At 47.6% G+C, this 12161-nt stretch overlaps 1 protein-coding gene across 1 annotated transcript in view; it reads left to right on the plus strand.

The window, feature by feature from the left end:
• Positions 1-234: 234 nt before the first annotated feature.
• The window catches only part of LOC311245014 (disintegrin and metalloproteinase domain-containing protein 19-like), a gene marked incomplete at its 5' end in the record, with an annotated part of 148091 nt that continues 136164 nt past the window's right edge, over positions 235-12161 (plus strand). The window contains one exon of the mRNA XM_084334766.1: positions 235-426. Coding sequence (XP_084190892.1) covers positions 235-426 — 192 coding nt within the window. The remainder of the gene's footprint in view (positions 427-12161) is intronic.

Genomic DNA, 12161 nt, shown 5'->3' on the forward strand with positions numbered 1-12161 from the left:
TAGGTTTAGGTTTAGGTTTCTTTAGCCCAAGACTCAAAACTTGAGTCGTCAAAACAGTTTTATTCAAATCGAATGCATAGTGTAGACTCGCATACTATGCATTGGAGACTGTGTTTCCTTGTGTAAATTGACAAAAATAATAACTACTTTTTCCCCCTGCATACATGTCCAATCCCCAATTCCCATTGGCTGAGCCAACCTGACATCATGCTGTCCTCATCTTCCCCTTCCTGAAACAGAGGCCTGATATCCTTGAACTCAAGTGACACCTACTACCTTGAGCCAATCGGAGGCCTGGATCCTCTCCAGCACTCGCTGTTCCGCGCTGAGGACTTGCCGGTCGGGGGCGGGACCTGCGGACACGGGCGTCAGACCGGGCAGCCGAGTCACCTCGCCGGTCTGCTTCAACCACTGTTACATCAGAGGGTGAGTGGCCGGAGACAGCACTGCTGCTAGTAGCAGAAGCAGACAGCGTAAAAAATAATACAATAATACACTTTTAATATGAACATAAACACAGTGGTGGAAGAAGTACACAGTTCCTTTACTTAAGTAAAAGTAGAAGATAAATGAGTGATCTGGTAAAAGTAAAAGTCCTCCATTCAAATTCGACTTAAAGGAACACGCCAACATTTTGGGAAATTAGCTTACCGTCTTCTCCAGAGAGAGACAAGAAGATAGATACAAGTTTCCTCGCTGTGTGTTCAGTAGAAAGCTATCTGGCTGCATGTTAGCCTAGCTTAGCACAATGAATGGACAGTGCCGGTTAGCCTAGGCATTGTCCAACTAACACCTCTCCCGAAGGCTAACCGGCACTGTCCGCTTCCATTCATTGTGCTAAGCTAGGCTAACGTGCAGCCAGATAGCTTTCTACTGAACGCACAGAGAGGAAACTGGTATCTATCTTCTTGTCTCTCTCTGGAGAAGATGGTAAGCTAATTTCCCAAAATGTTGGCGTGTTCCTTTAAGTAAAAGTAGAGACGTATTTGCAATTGAATGTACTTAACACTTTGAGCGCCACGCCTGGTTTTCCTTTTTACCGGCTGAATGCCACCATCGGCGCCAATGTTAACGTTAATATCGCCTAATCTATGTTTTAAATTATGGCTATGTGTCTAATCTGCCCATCGCATTATCAAAGACTATTTTCCAGTCAGTGCTGTCAAGGCAGATTGTTTTTTTATCGCGTCGTTTCCGTTTCAGAGCAGTTAGAAAAGCCCCCGTTTTGATATAAAAAACAGCTCATTCTGGAGCATTCTATGAAAATCGTCTTTTAGTGGAATATTCCACAACGTTGATATTCGTCGGCCTTTTTATGAATCGTTTTCAAATAAACGCTAGATGATCAATATTATATTATACGGATAATCGCCTCGTTGATTTCCTCTCGGACTTTTACAGTGAAACCGAAAGAAGACATTTCACAAAACAGCCTATATCTTCATCAAACTTACTCTGATTATCCTAACACTGATAACATAGAGTCCTTACCTGACATCAGATGGTATCCAACTGGTATATTCCAATTCCTGATCACCATTCGAAAAAATCGATACGTGTATGGATCCAACGCGATACTGTAGAACTCCATGATCAGCGGGGATCTGAGATTCCAGAATGAACTGTGGTAACCCCGGCTGGATCAGTGGACTGGAAAATGTGGAGTACCGGATTTTTTTCCCCATTCATTTTCATTGAGTCCATTCCAAAATCACTTATGTCATCTGGGAGACGACAGGGGGCGCTTTTTTCCACAGTGATCGCCGGCGCCGCTCGGCTATACTCGGGTAGGCTCGGGTGATGCAAAATTTTTTCAGATCGTTAAAAAAAAAAAAAAAAAATCTGAGAAATCTCGTGAGTGGCATTCAACGTCACTATTAAAAACCTGAGATATCTCGTGAGTGGCACTCAAAGTGTTAAGTATCTAAAGTAACGTTTGTGTATTCAAATGCTTGGGAGCGTTCAAACCTCCATCCACTGACGTCTAAAGGTTAATGTTAAAGTGGTACATGGTCTAGCTATGCTGCCCTGAATACATCATCTTGTAGTTGACAGGCTTCAGATTTGAAAGTACACAATCTTCATATATTTTTGCCATGTTTTCTATCCAAAATCTTTTTCTTCAAAGTAACTAGAAACTGATGGGTTCAGAGGAAAAAGTACAATATTTCCTTTGAAATGTAGTGGAGTAAAAGTATAAAGTTCCCTAAAAGTACAAGTAGCTTGAAATTGTACTCACGTACAGTACTTGAGTAAAAATACTTAGTTACTTTCCATCACTGCATAAACATAATTAACATAAAAAAGGATAATATCTCTAAAATGAAGTGTCTCCGGGTTGAAAAACAGAAGATTAACCTTTCACTACCACACTACAGACGGTTAACCCTCTGTCGTGTGGCAGTGAAAGGGTTAACCTTATGTAGTGTGGTTGTGAAAGGGTTAACCATCTGCCGTGTGTCAGTGAAAGGGTGTTTCTCAAAGTGGGGGGCGCGCCCCCCAGGGGGGGCGCAGAGGCATGACAGGGGGGGCCTTGAGATAAAAAAAAAAAAAAAAAAAAAAAAATTGGATTACAAAAATGTTTTACTAAAGTGCTATCTGTTGCAGTTGCACTGTTCTCCATGAAAATACCATATTTGGATAAGTTTGACCATTTCTCAAAATCTGAAAATCATTATTTAATAAAACACAGATAAAGGATCACCAAGTTACTCTGGATAAAAAAAAACTTTACAGACAACATTGAGACAAAGCTTCCTGACACATCTCCATCCAAACTCTTGGAAGAACTCATTGAAATCTCATCTGATACCACCTGGAGAGCTAGTTTCAGAGTGTGGTGCTGAGTACCAAGTATCTCATGATGCAGCAGTTAAGGTGTTGATTGATTGATTGATTGAAAAGTTTATTAACAGATTGCAGAATGGGTACAGTACAGTACAGCTCAATACCTACAATTGTTAAGGGGATGCAGACCAGAGAAAGACTTTCATCTTGTTTACATCAGGGTCCCCCATTTTCAATTCATCATAACATATATGACATACATGACATACAGATAGACAGTACTGCTACATCTATACATTTATGACATATCAGATTTGCAAATACAGTACTGTTTGTGATACAAAAAGTGTCCAGAAAAAGAGTGTATATACATTTGACGTAGAAACTGTACATTGGAGGAGGTTGGGTGGGTGGGGTGGGGTTGGTGGGTGGGGGCTGTACATTGGAGGGGGGGGGGGGGGGGTTGGGGTAGGGGGGAGAGGACACTGTACACTGTACATTGCAATACTGACAAAGCCATACTTGGTAATTTACTGTACAACTGGGTTAAGACATTTGTAGGGGTCAGTTTCGAATTGTAGTCTCCCGTAGGTGTTCTTTGAGAGTGTTTTTGAAGGTGGGTAGTGATTCACATTCCTTTACAGCTTTGGGTAGGGCGTTCCACATTGATGTGGCATAATTGCGAAACGTGTTTACTGTTTAGTCCCTTGTGTTGATACCATTCAGCACCACATATCTGTGTGAAGCTGGCTTTTCATCCATGACAGCTCTGAAAACAATATATAGGGCCAAGTTGAGCCTTGAGGATGACATGCGTGTTGCCTTGTCAAAGACTGACAGCAATAAAGACTGTTTGCTTATTTCCTATGTTCGCTTTGTAAATTCCCAGTCACTGAGTGAAGATCTGCTGTTTTGCAAATATGTCAAAAACAGAGCGACAGCTGATGAGCTCTTCAAAATTATTGACAGTTACCTGACAGAACATGGACTGAAATGGGAGAACTGTGTGGGCTTTTGCTCTGACGGTGCGCAGGCCATGGCAGGGAAAAGGAGGGGGCTACAGGCGCTCATCAAGGGGGTCTCGCCAAACGCGCAATGGACGCACTGTAAATTCACAGAGAGGCGCCAGCGTCAAGACAGCTTAGCCCTGAACTGAATGAGGTTTTGACAGAAGTTATAAACGTGGTAAATTTCATCAAAACCCGAGCCCTGAAAGCGCGCCTGTTCTCTGCGCTGTGTGAGGAGATGGGAGCTGACCATTCTGCAGTGCTGTTTCACAGCGAGGCAAGGTGGCTCTCGCGAGGGAAGGTGTTGTCAATTTGAAAGGTCACGATATTGGCGTTATTTCAATAAATTTAAACATGGCCCATTTCATGACTATTTTGTTTGGGGGAGGGGGGGGGGGGGGGGGCCCAAGATATTTTGGTCCGCCAAAGGGGGGCCTGACAGAAAAAGTTTGAGAAGCACTGGGTTAACCCTTTGGTAGTGTGGTAGTGAAAGGGTTAACATGAAATGAAATATCAATGTGATGTGAGGTTGCCATTGCACACACACAATCACACACACACACACACACACACACACACACACACACACACACACACACACACACACACACACACACACACACACACACACACACAAACACACAAACACACACACACACATGGCACAGTAGACGGTCGTTCAGCATTGGATTAACTTGACGTCCTCCACACAATTCAGCTCCCAACAATCAGGACACACCAGCGGGGAGCAGCTGAAGCTTTGTGCGGCTGCTTGTAACGACTGTCATTGCACAGTGGAAGCCACACTGCTATTGTAAACTCCACATCCATGGTATTATTTGGGAGAAAGATGCATCTCCTTAGTGCTTCTGTATCACAAACAGTACTGTATTTGCAAATCTGGTATGTCATAAATGTATAGATGTAGCAGTACTGACTATCTGTATGTCATGTATGTCATATATGTCTATATGAATTGAAAATGGGGGACCCTGATGGAAACAAGACAAACGTCTTTCTCAGGTCTGCATCCCCTTAACAATTGTATGTATTGAGCCGTACTGTATTGTACCCATTCTGCAATCTGTTAAATAAAGTTTTCATTCATTCATTCATTCAATCCCCCCCCCCCCCCCCCCCCACGATGTGACGGATGGGCTGATAATCCCCTTCTTGGTTGGGATGATTACACGGCTGTTGTCTGAAACGTCCCGTTCCCCCCACGCCCTCTTAGTCCCGCAGAGGAAATGGACATCTTTGCCATAAGGAGCCCAACACAATATTGTATTTCTCTTAGTGTTGATTTTCTAGCAACCAAAATGGCTCCCGTTCGCATCACCTGACAGTTGGAGGCGTTGTGAGGTTGGCACGGTCTGCTGTGCCAGTATACCTCCCTCCGTTGGGTCTCTATCTTGGTGTGGACTTTCCATGGAAACAGCGTGAAAGACTAAACAGAAGCCAGATTTGCCCCGTGAGCTCTTCGATGACAAAATCGTTCCTCTGTGGGTTGTTCTGATTCCCTCAGGGTTGTCTCGCTCTCTCTTTTCTCTCTCTCTCTTTCTCTGTCTCTCTCCCCCGGTCTCTCTTTCTCTCCCTCTCTCCCTCCATCTCTTTGTCTCTCTCGCTATGTATCTCTCTGTATCTCTCTCTGTATCTCTCTCTCTCTCTCTTTCTCTCTCTCATTTTCTCTATCTCTCTCTTGCTCTCTCTATCTCTCTCTCTATCTCTCTCAATTTCTCACTCTCTTTCTCTACCCTGTAATTTCTCTCTCTCTCTCTCTCGCTCTCTCTCTCTCTCTCTCTCTCTCTCTCTCTCTCTCTCTCTTCTCTCTCTCTCTCTCTCTCTCTCTCTCTCTCTCTCTCTCTCTCTTCAATGATTTGAAGTAGCCAAATGTTACACTATAAAAACTAACTGGATAGTTGATGATAATAAATATTCGCTTCATTAGCGGAAATATTCTACAATTAGTAAGTCTGCTATAAGCTATTCTCCCCCTCTCTCTTGTGTAGTGCTGAAAATATACACTTTGACTGCTGTTTTGATAGGGTTAGGGTCTTTACTCTTGGTTACAATCTAGATCAAAAATAGCATTTTTCGATTTAAGACCGAAGCTTGTAACAGATATTTACTTGAGTAAAATCATGGAATTAATGTAAAATCAACACAAAGAAAGTATATTTGGATTCAAATACTATTTTAATAGTAATATTGTAACTGAGGGGTACAATTCCCTGACTGTATTGTTAGATATGATACTTACTACCACTACCTCTTGTACTTTAGACTCTGGCCACCCAGTACTAGGTATAAATAATTATGATAAACACTCCCACCTGATGAAACGGATCCAACACAAATGTACCAAGTCGAAAGTCTGCGTTTAATAATAATACATAGCAAAGGGTATGTACAACGATCACTTAATTACATTTATGATTTGAAATAGTATGCACTTTTATGGCAAATGAGTATTCGTAGGTAGATCAATATCGAATGTCCAATCTCTGATTGCGCAGGAAGCAAATATACAACCTGGAATATTTAGGGAACAATAGCAATGATACTTGAATGATTATATAGCTGGATACACTAGGGGAAGGTTCCGACTGCTTGTAGGACAGCTGGAGGGGGGGGGGGTAGAGTCTGGCTGTATCCCGTCTGGCCGAGGGTATCCTGGGAGAGCCCACAGTCGTGCGACCCGGTGCCCAGCGATCCTCGATCCACAGATGAAAGCAGTTGGACTCTCTGTGGCCGGCGTCCTCCGGTCCACGATGGAGAGACGTGAGGCGACCTCGTCATGTAGAGCGTCTTCTCACCTGTCGTCCTCTCCGGGGGGGGTATTTCCAACACACCGCAGTGTTGGCCTTTATCCATAGAATAATCAAAGTACTCAAAGCATAATCCAAGCCGGGGAAGGCTAGCCGTCGTCGGTAGAATAATCCAATATACAGGTCCACTCGCTCTTTGGCCTGGAGCTCCTCGGGTGCAGCTTCACGTGGGGTCAACCACCCTGGATAAGCGTCCAGCTGATGCCCGAAACGATGGGGGTGCTGATCACTATAGAACTCTTACCGCACGAGGCACTACATATGAATAGACTATTATTAGCTTAATAGAATACGTCCAACTCGACGATATAGTGCCAAATATGACTATTCAAATATTAATATACACGATGTCTCAATGCCGATACTGGGCCGAATTGGCCTTACTGCCCACACGTGGTTCGCGGGGAGGCTTTTGCGTCTGTCACTCTGTTGGAGGGTAAGGAACTGGACTAAAAGAAAGCTCTACTTTAATAGCGCAGCATATATACGCACTATGAACAAATAGTACCATTAGTGGTGCGGTAGACATATTCCTACGCGGAACTAGGACTTGTCCATACATGTTGAGCGGTACGATTGAACCTGGTCTGAGGGGTATGGCGACCTGGCACCAAGGTCTCGTCCAATGGTAGAATGGAGACTATTATGGGATGTTCAGTAGACTAGAAGGGATATTCAATGCATATTGTACAAGGAATATACAAGGGATATCAGGGGATATACGAATACAATTAAATATATATATATAAATAAATATATATATTCGGTTTAATCTGATCCTTCAGAACAGCCGCCCCCTAATTGGTCCCAACCCAATTAGTTAAGCAGAGACAGATTAACCGCACTGTCTACCACTCAAGGGTTCGCTGTAAGGGTCAGTCAACTCACAAAGTCATAGGGTCATGGTCATCATCGATTGTGTTTGGGAGTCGGGGCAGTTCTATGAGCCTCGCCACAGGACGGGTGTAAATGCGCCCCTGGACGAGTACTTCAGCTGCTTGGACCTTGCCATCGGCACCGGTGATCACTTTGCTTACGCGGCCAGCCGGCCACATAGCTCTGGGTAGTGACTGGTCAATAATCATGACGACTGTTCCTTCCGTCAAATTGTCTCTCTCTTTTACCCACTTCTGGCGGGTCTGTAGAGACGGTAGGTAGTGCAGTAGGAAACTGCTCCAAAACTTGTCGGCTAATACTTGGCTGTACCTCCACATTCGTCGGCCGTTCGCTTCTTCAGGCCGGTACATTGTCTGGGGTAACGCGGGATCTAGCCGCCCCATCAGGAGGGTGTTGGGGGTGACTGGGTCGACATCTGCTACATCACTGGAGACGTAACCGAGGGGCTTTGAGTTCAATACTCCCTCAATCTCCGTGAGGACTGTCATTAGGACTTCTTCCGCCACAGTCTGGGCCCCAAGTACTGCGTACAGGGCTGTCTTTATAGAACGTACTTCTCGTTCCCAAGTTCCACCGAAGTGGGGTGCGTTTGGGGGGTTGAATTGGAAGTCAATCTGGGCTGGAGCGAGGTGGGTCTTAAGTTCTGGGCCCATAGCTTGGAAGCTCTCCCTCAGCTCTCTTTCTCCGCCTTTGAAGTTTGTCCCGTGATCGGACAATAAGGTAGACGGTTTTCCTTTCCGTGATGTGAATCTTCGGAAGGCCATAAGGAATGAGTCTGCGCTCATGGTCGGAAGGAGCTCGATATGTATCGCTCTGGTGGTCATGCATTTGAATACAATACCCCACCGCTTCTCGGTGCCTCTTCCTTTCTTTATGTGCAGCGGGCCAAAACAGTCCATGCCTGTTGAGTGGAATGGCTTGTCGCCGATTCGGAGGCGACATGGAGGTAGGTCAGCCATCCGTGGTATGCTGGGCTGCGCGCGCCACTTTCGGCAGTCTAGACAGGTTCGCTGGAAGCGTCGCACCGCCTCTCTTCCTTGAAGTATCCAGTAACGACGTCTGATTTCCGCGAAGACTCGCTCTGCTCCTGCGTGGTGTACATCCTCGTCGTATTTCTTTATAATCAGCTCTGTGACCTTGTGTCGGCTGTTCAATACGATCGGGTACTTAATGTCATCCGGTAAATTGGGGGCTCTCCGCAGGCGACCACCCACTCTGATGAGGGTATGTGTGTCACTCTCGGGGGCCAGATGAATCAATCTGCTGTCTGATGGGACGGGCTTTCCTCCCTGTAGACAGTCTAGTTCATCGGGGAACGAGTCTCTCGGGGCTCGTTGCAGTAGAAGCAGTTCTGCTTCCTCGTAGTCAGCTGCTGACATATCAGCGGGGGACTTAATCTCTGGGTGGTGCCGCAGGAATGTCCGTTGCTGCGCACTCTCTATGGTAATGCAATCGTCTATGTTGGGGTCTGCGGAGACAACAGTGCTCAATCCACAGAACATGGGTTTCTTATTCTCAGCCTCCTCGTCACTTGCTTCCCTCGGGGTGGGCGTGGGCCAATCTCCTTCCGGGAGCTTGAGGAATGCTGGTCCGTCACTGTAGATGTTATGACGGGTTGAGTCATCTAGGGACATTCCCCGGGTGATGACGTCAGCTGGGTTGTGTTTTGTATCAACATAGCGCCAGTTTGCTTCTCCGGTTAACTCTCCGGTTAACTCTTGAATCTCAGTGACTCTGACTCCCACGAAGACTTTGTATTTGCATGAATCCGATTTGATCCAGGCGAGTACTGTCGTGGAATCTGACCACAGGATTGTTCTATGCACCGGAATGGTGAGCTCGCGTTGGATGAGCGTGGCTAGATGCGCTCCTGCGAGGGCTGCGCAGAGCTCTAGACGTGGGATAGACTGTTGCTTGCGTGGGGCTATTCTCGAGCGGGCGAGGATGAATGCTGTGTAGATCTCTCCCCCCTCTTCTTGGGCCCGCAAGTAGGCTACTGATCCGTAGGCGACCTCGGAGGCGTCACTGAAGACGTGTAAATCCATTTTACATGTCTCTGGCCTCACCGTGGGTGGGAAGTAGCTTCGGCGTATATTAACGCCTGGGAGTGAGTGGAGTTCCATCTCCCACTCTCTCCCGGTGGATGCAAGGTGTGCGGGAATGGGGTCGTCCCAGCCCTGGTCCTTGTCCCACAATGCTCGTACAATCATCTTTGCCCTGGTGGTGTACGGTAGTATACATCCTAACGGGTCATATTGTCGGGCGAGTGTTCTGTACACACTCCGTCTGGTGGTCGGTATTGCCGTCGACCTTCCCTGCTCCGTGGTCAGGGGTTTGTGTCTATAGTGGAGCGAATCTGTTTTGAAGCGCCACACTAGTCCTAGTGTCATCTCTTGGGCTTCTCCTGGGATTGTGGCCATCCAGGTCTCGCTGCTCGCTGCCTTGTCCTCGGAGGAGAGGCTGCGCAGTACGTGCGGATCGCTGCTGGCCCACTGCCTGAGATCAAAGCCGCCTTTGATCAGAGAGGCGCAGAGTTTATGTAGGAGAGCCTCGGCTTCTTCCTGGGTCGAAACGCTTTGTAGACAGTTATCTACGTAGAAGCTGTTCTTCACACTGTGTCGGACCTCTTCGTCCGCTGCTGGGTCCTCTGCGACATGTCTCTGTAGTGCAAATGTAGCACAGCATGGGCTGCATGTAGTTCCGAAAGGGAGGACTTCCCATTGGTAGATGGCTGGGTGCTCATCTCCTGGCCTCTCTCTCCATAGGAACCGCAACAGGGGCTTGTCCTCCTCTACTAATCTCACCTGCAGGAACATCCCTTTGATATCCCCGCTGATAGCCACCTTGTCCTGGCGGAAGCGGAGTAGTACGCCTAGTAGGGAGGGGCCGAGTGTAGGACCGGGCAATAGCTCTTTATTCAGATTTTGGGATCCGATCTGGTAGCTGCAGTTAAACACGATGCGGTCTTTGCCGTTGTGATGAACCTTGTGGTGGGGCACGTACCACGATTCAGTCGTCTGGTCGGCCTCTTTAATGTCAATCTTTGTGACGTGTCCCGCTGTGATGAGCTTCTCAATCTCAGCACGGTATACACTTTCTTGGGCGGGGTCCTTGGCTAAGCGCCGCTCTGTGTTTAGTAGGTACCGCTCTGTGGCGTCTTTCTTTGCGTGAAAGGTAGGCATCCCTTCCCGCCGCAGGAGTGGCGTGGCGTATCTCAACACGCCGCTGACTGGGACTCTCTTTGTTCCCGTCTCGAGGAGGTTAATGGCGTAGATGTCGTCTTTAGAGCGAATGTCTTTCTTTTCGTTCTTAAAGGGCATTTGTTCTAAGGTCCATAGCCTCTCTACATGCTGCAGGAGTGCGGTGTCTCCCTCTGTGACTCGGGAGTGGAGACAGCTAGTGGCTGTGGTTCGGTTGAGAGATTTGGCGAGTGGGCCTTGGAGAGTCCATCCTAGGCGGGTCTCGACTGCTGCAGGACAGCCTCTGGGTCCGGTATGAACCCGGTCTATCGGGACAATGAGGTCTGCATGGTCGGAGCCTATCAACAGTGTCGGGGTAGCGCCGTCTATGAGTGGGATCGGTAGCTTGCGTAGATGTACATATTTCTCCATCAGCTTGGCTACGGGGTATGTGTACCGCGACAGTCCTATTTCTTGGCTGGTGAAAGCGTCTGTAATCCTGTACCGTCGCTCGGGCTGGCCGCTTGCTGCGATAGAGAATGAGACATTCTCGCCCTTTATCGTTTTCAAATCTCTTCTTATTGTCCGAATTGTCATTTGGTTTTCGCTCCCCCGCAGCCCTAGCTGGGCCGCAGCGGACGCGAGCAGAAGGGTCTTCTCTGACCCGTCATCAAGGACGGCGTAAGTGTCCATGACTTTATTCTGGTAGCTCAATGTCACACGGACTACCTTTAAGAGCACTCTGGCTCCGCTGCTGCTGGCGGGGTCGATGTACATGACGCTTGCTTTGCTGCTTGATGGTGCGGGTGGAGGCCGCCGTCTGTTACTGTCGTGGAGTATGTCCAGATGGGCTCCATCGCACCGACTGCACCTTTTCTTTAAGCGGCATTCGGCTGCCATGTGTGATCGCGCACAGCGAAAACAGCGTCTGTTGGACTTTATCCATTGACTCGCTTCCTCCGCATTCATCTTGGGGAATGAGTCACATTGTGACAGCCAGTGTTCTTTCTCACAGTAGGGGCACACTATCTTCCACTTCTCCTTTCTTGAGGGGGTACTGTGGCTCCTACTGCTTGGCACTGACTCCGATTGGTGCATGACAGTCACCGATCTTCTTCCATCATTTAGTCTCCTGGTTCCTTCTCTGGAGCCAGGGGTGCTCCGTCCGAATGTATCTAGCCGTAAGCTGCTGACTTCTCTCGCCAGGAAGTCGGCTAGATCGAGGAGGTTCGGTTCGGGGCCATTAGGGTCTCGGTGGTCTCTCTGCCGCCTAAAGCGCTCCTGTCGGGCGGGCGGTAGCTTCTCCAAGATCCTCTCTACATTTGAGTTGGCGTATAGTTCATGCCTACCCTTTTCCCTCTGCGCTCCCAGCATCCCTACCAGGGACTGCACTCTGATGGACAGGTCGTCCAGTGCTCGATTGTCTGTTGCTGGGGGTAGGCGGTCGATGTGCCTGATCTCCT

This window comes from Notolepis coatsorum, assembly GCF_963971535.1.
Source record: "Notolepis coatsorum genome assembly, chromosome: 1".
Classification (NCBI taxonomy): domain Eukaryota; kingdom Metazoa; phylum Chordata; class Actinopteri; order Aulopiformes; family Paralepididae; genus Notolepis; species Notolepis coatsorum.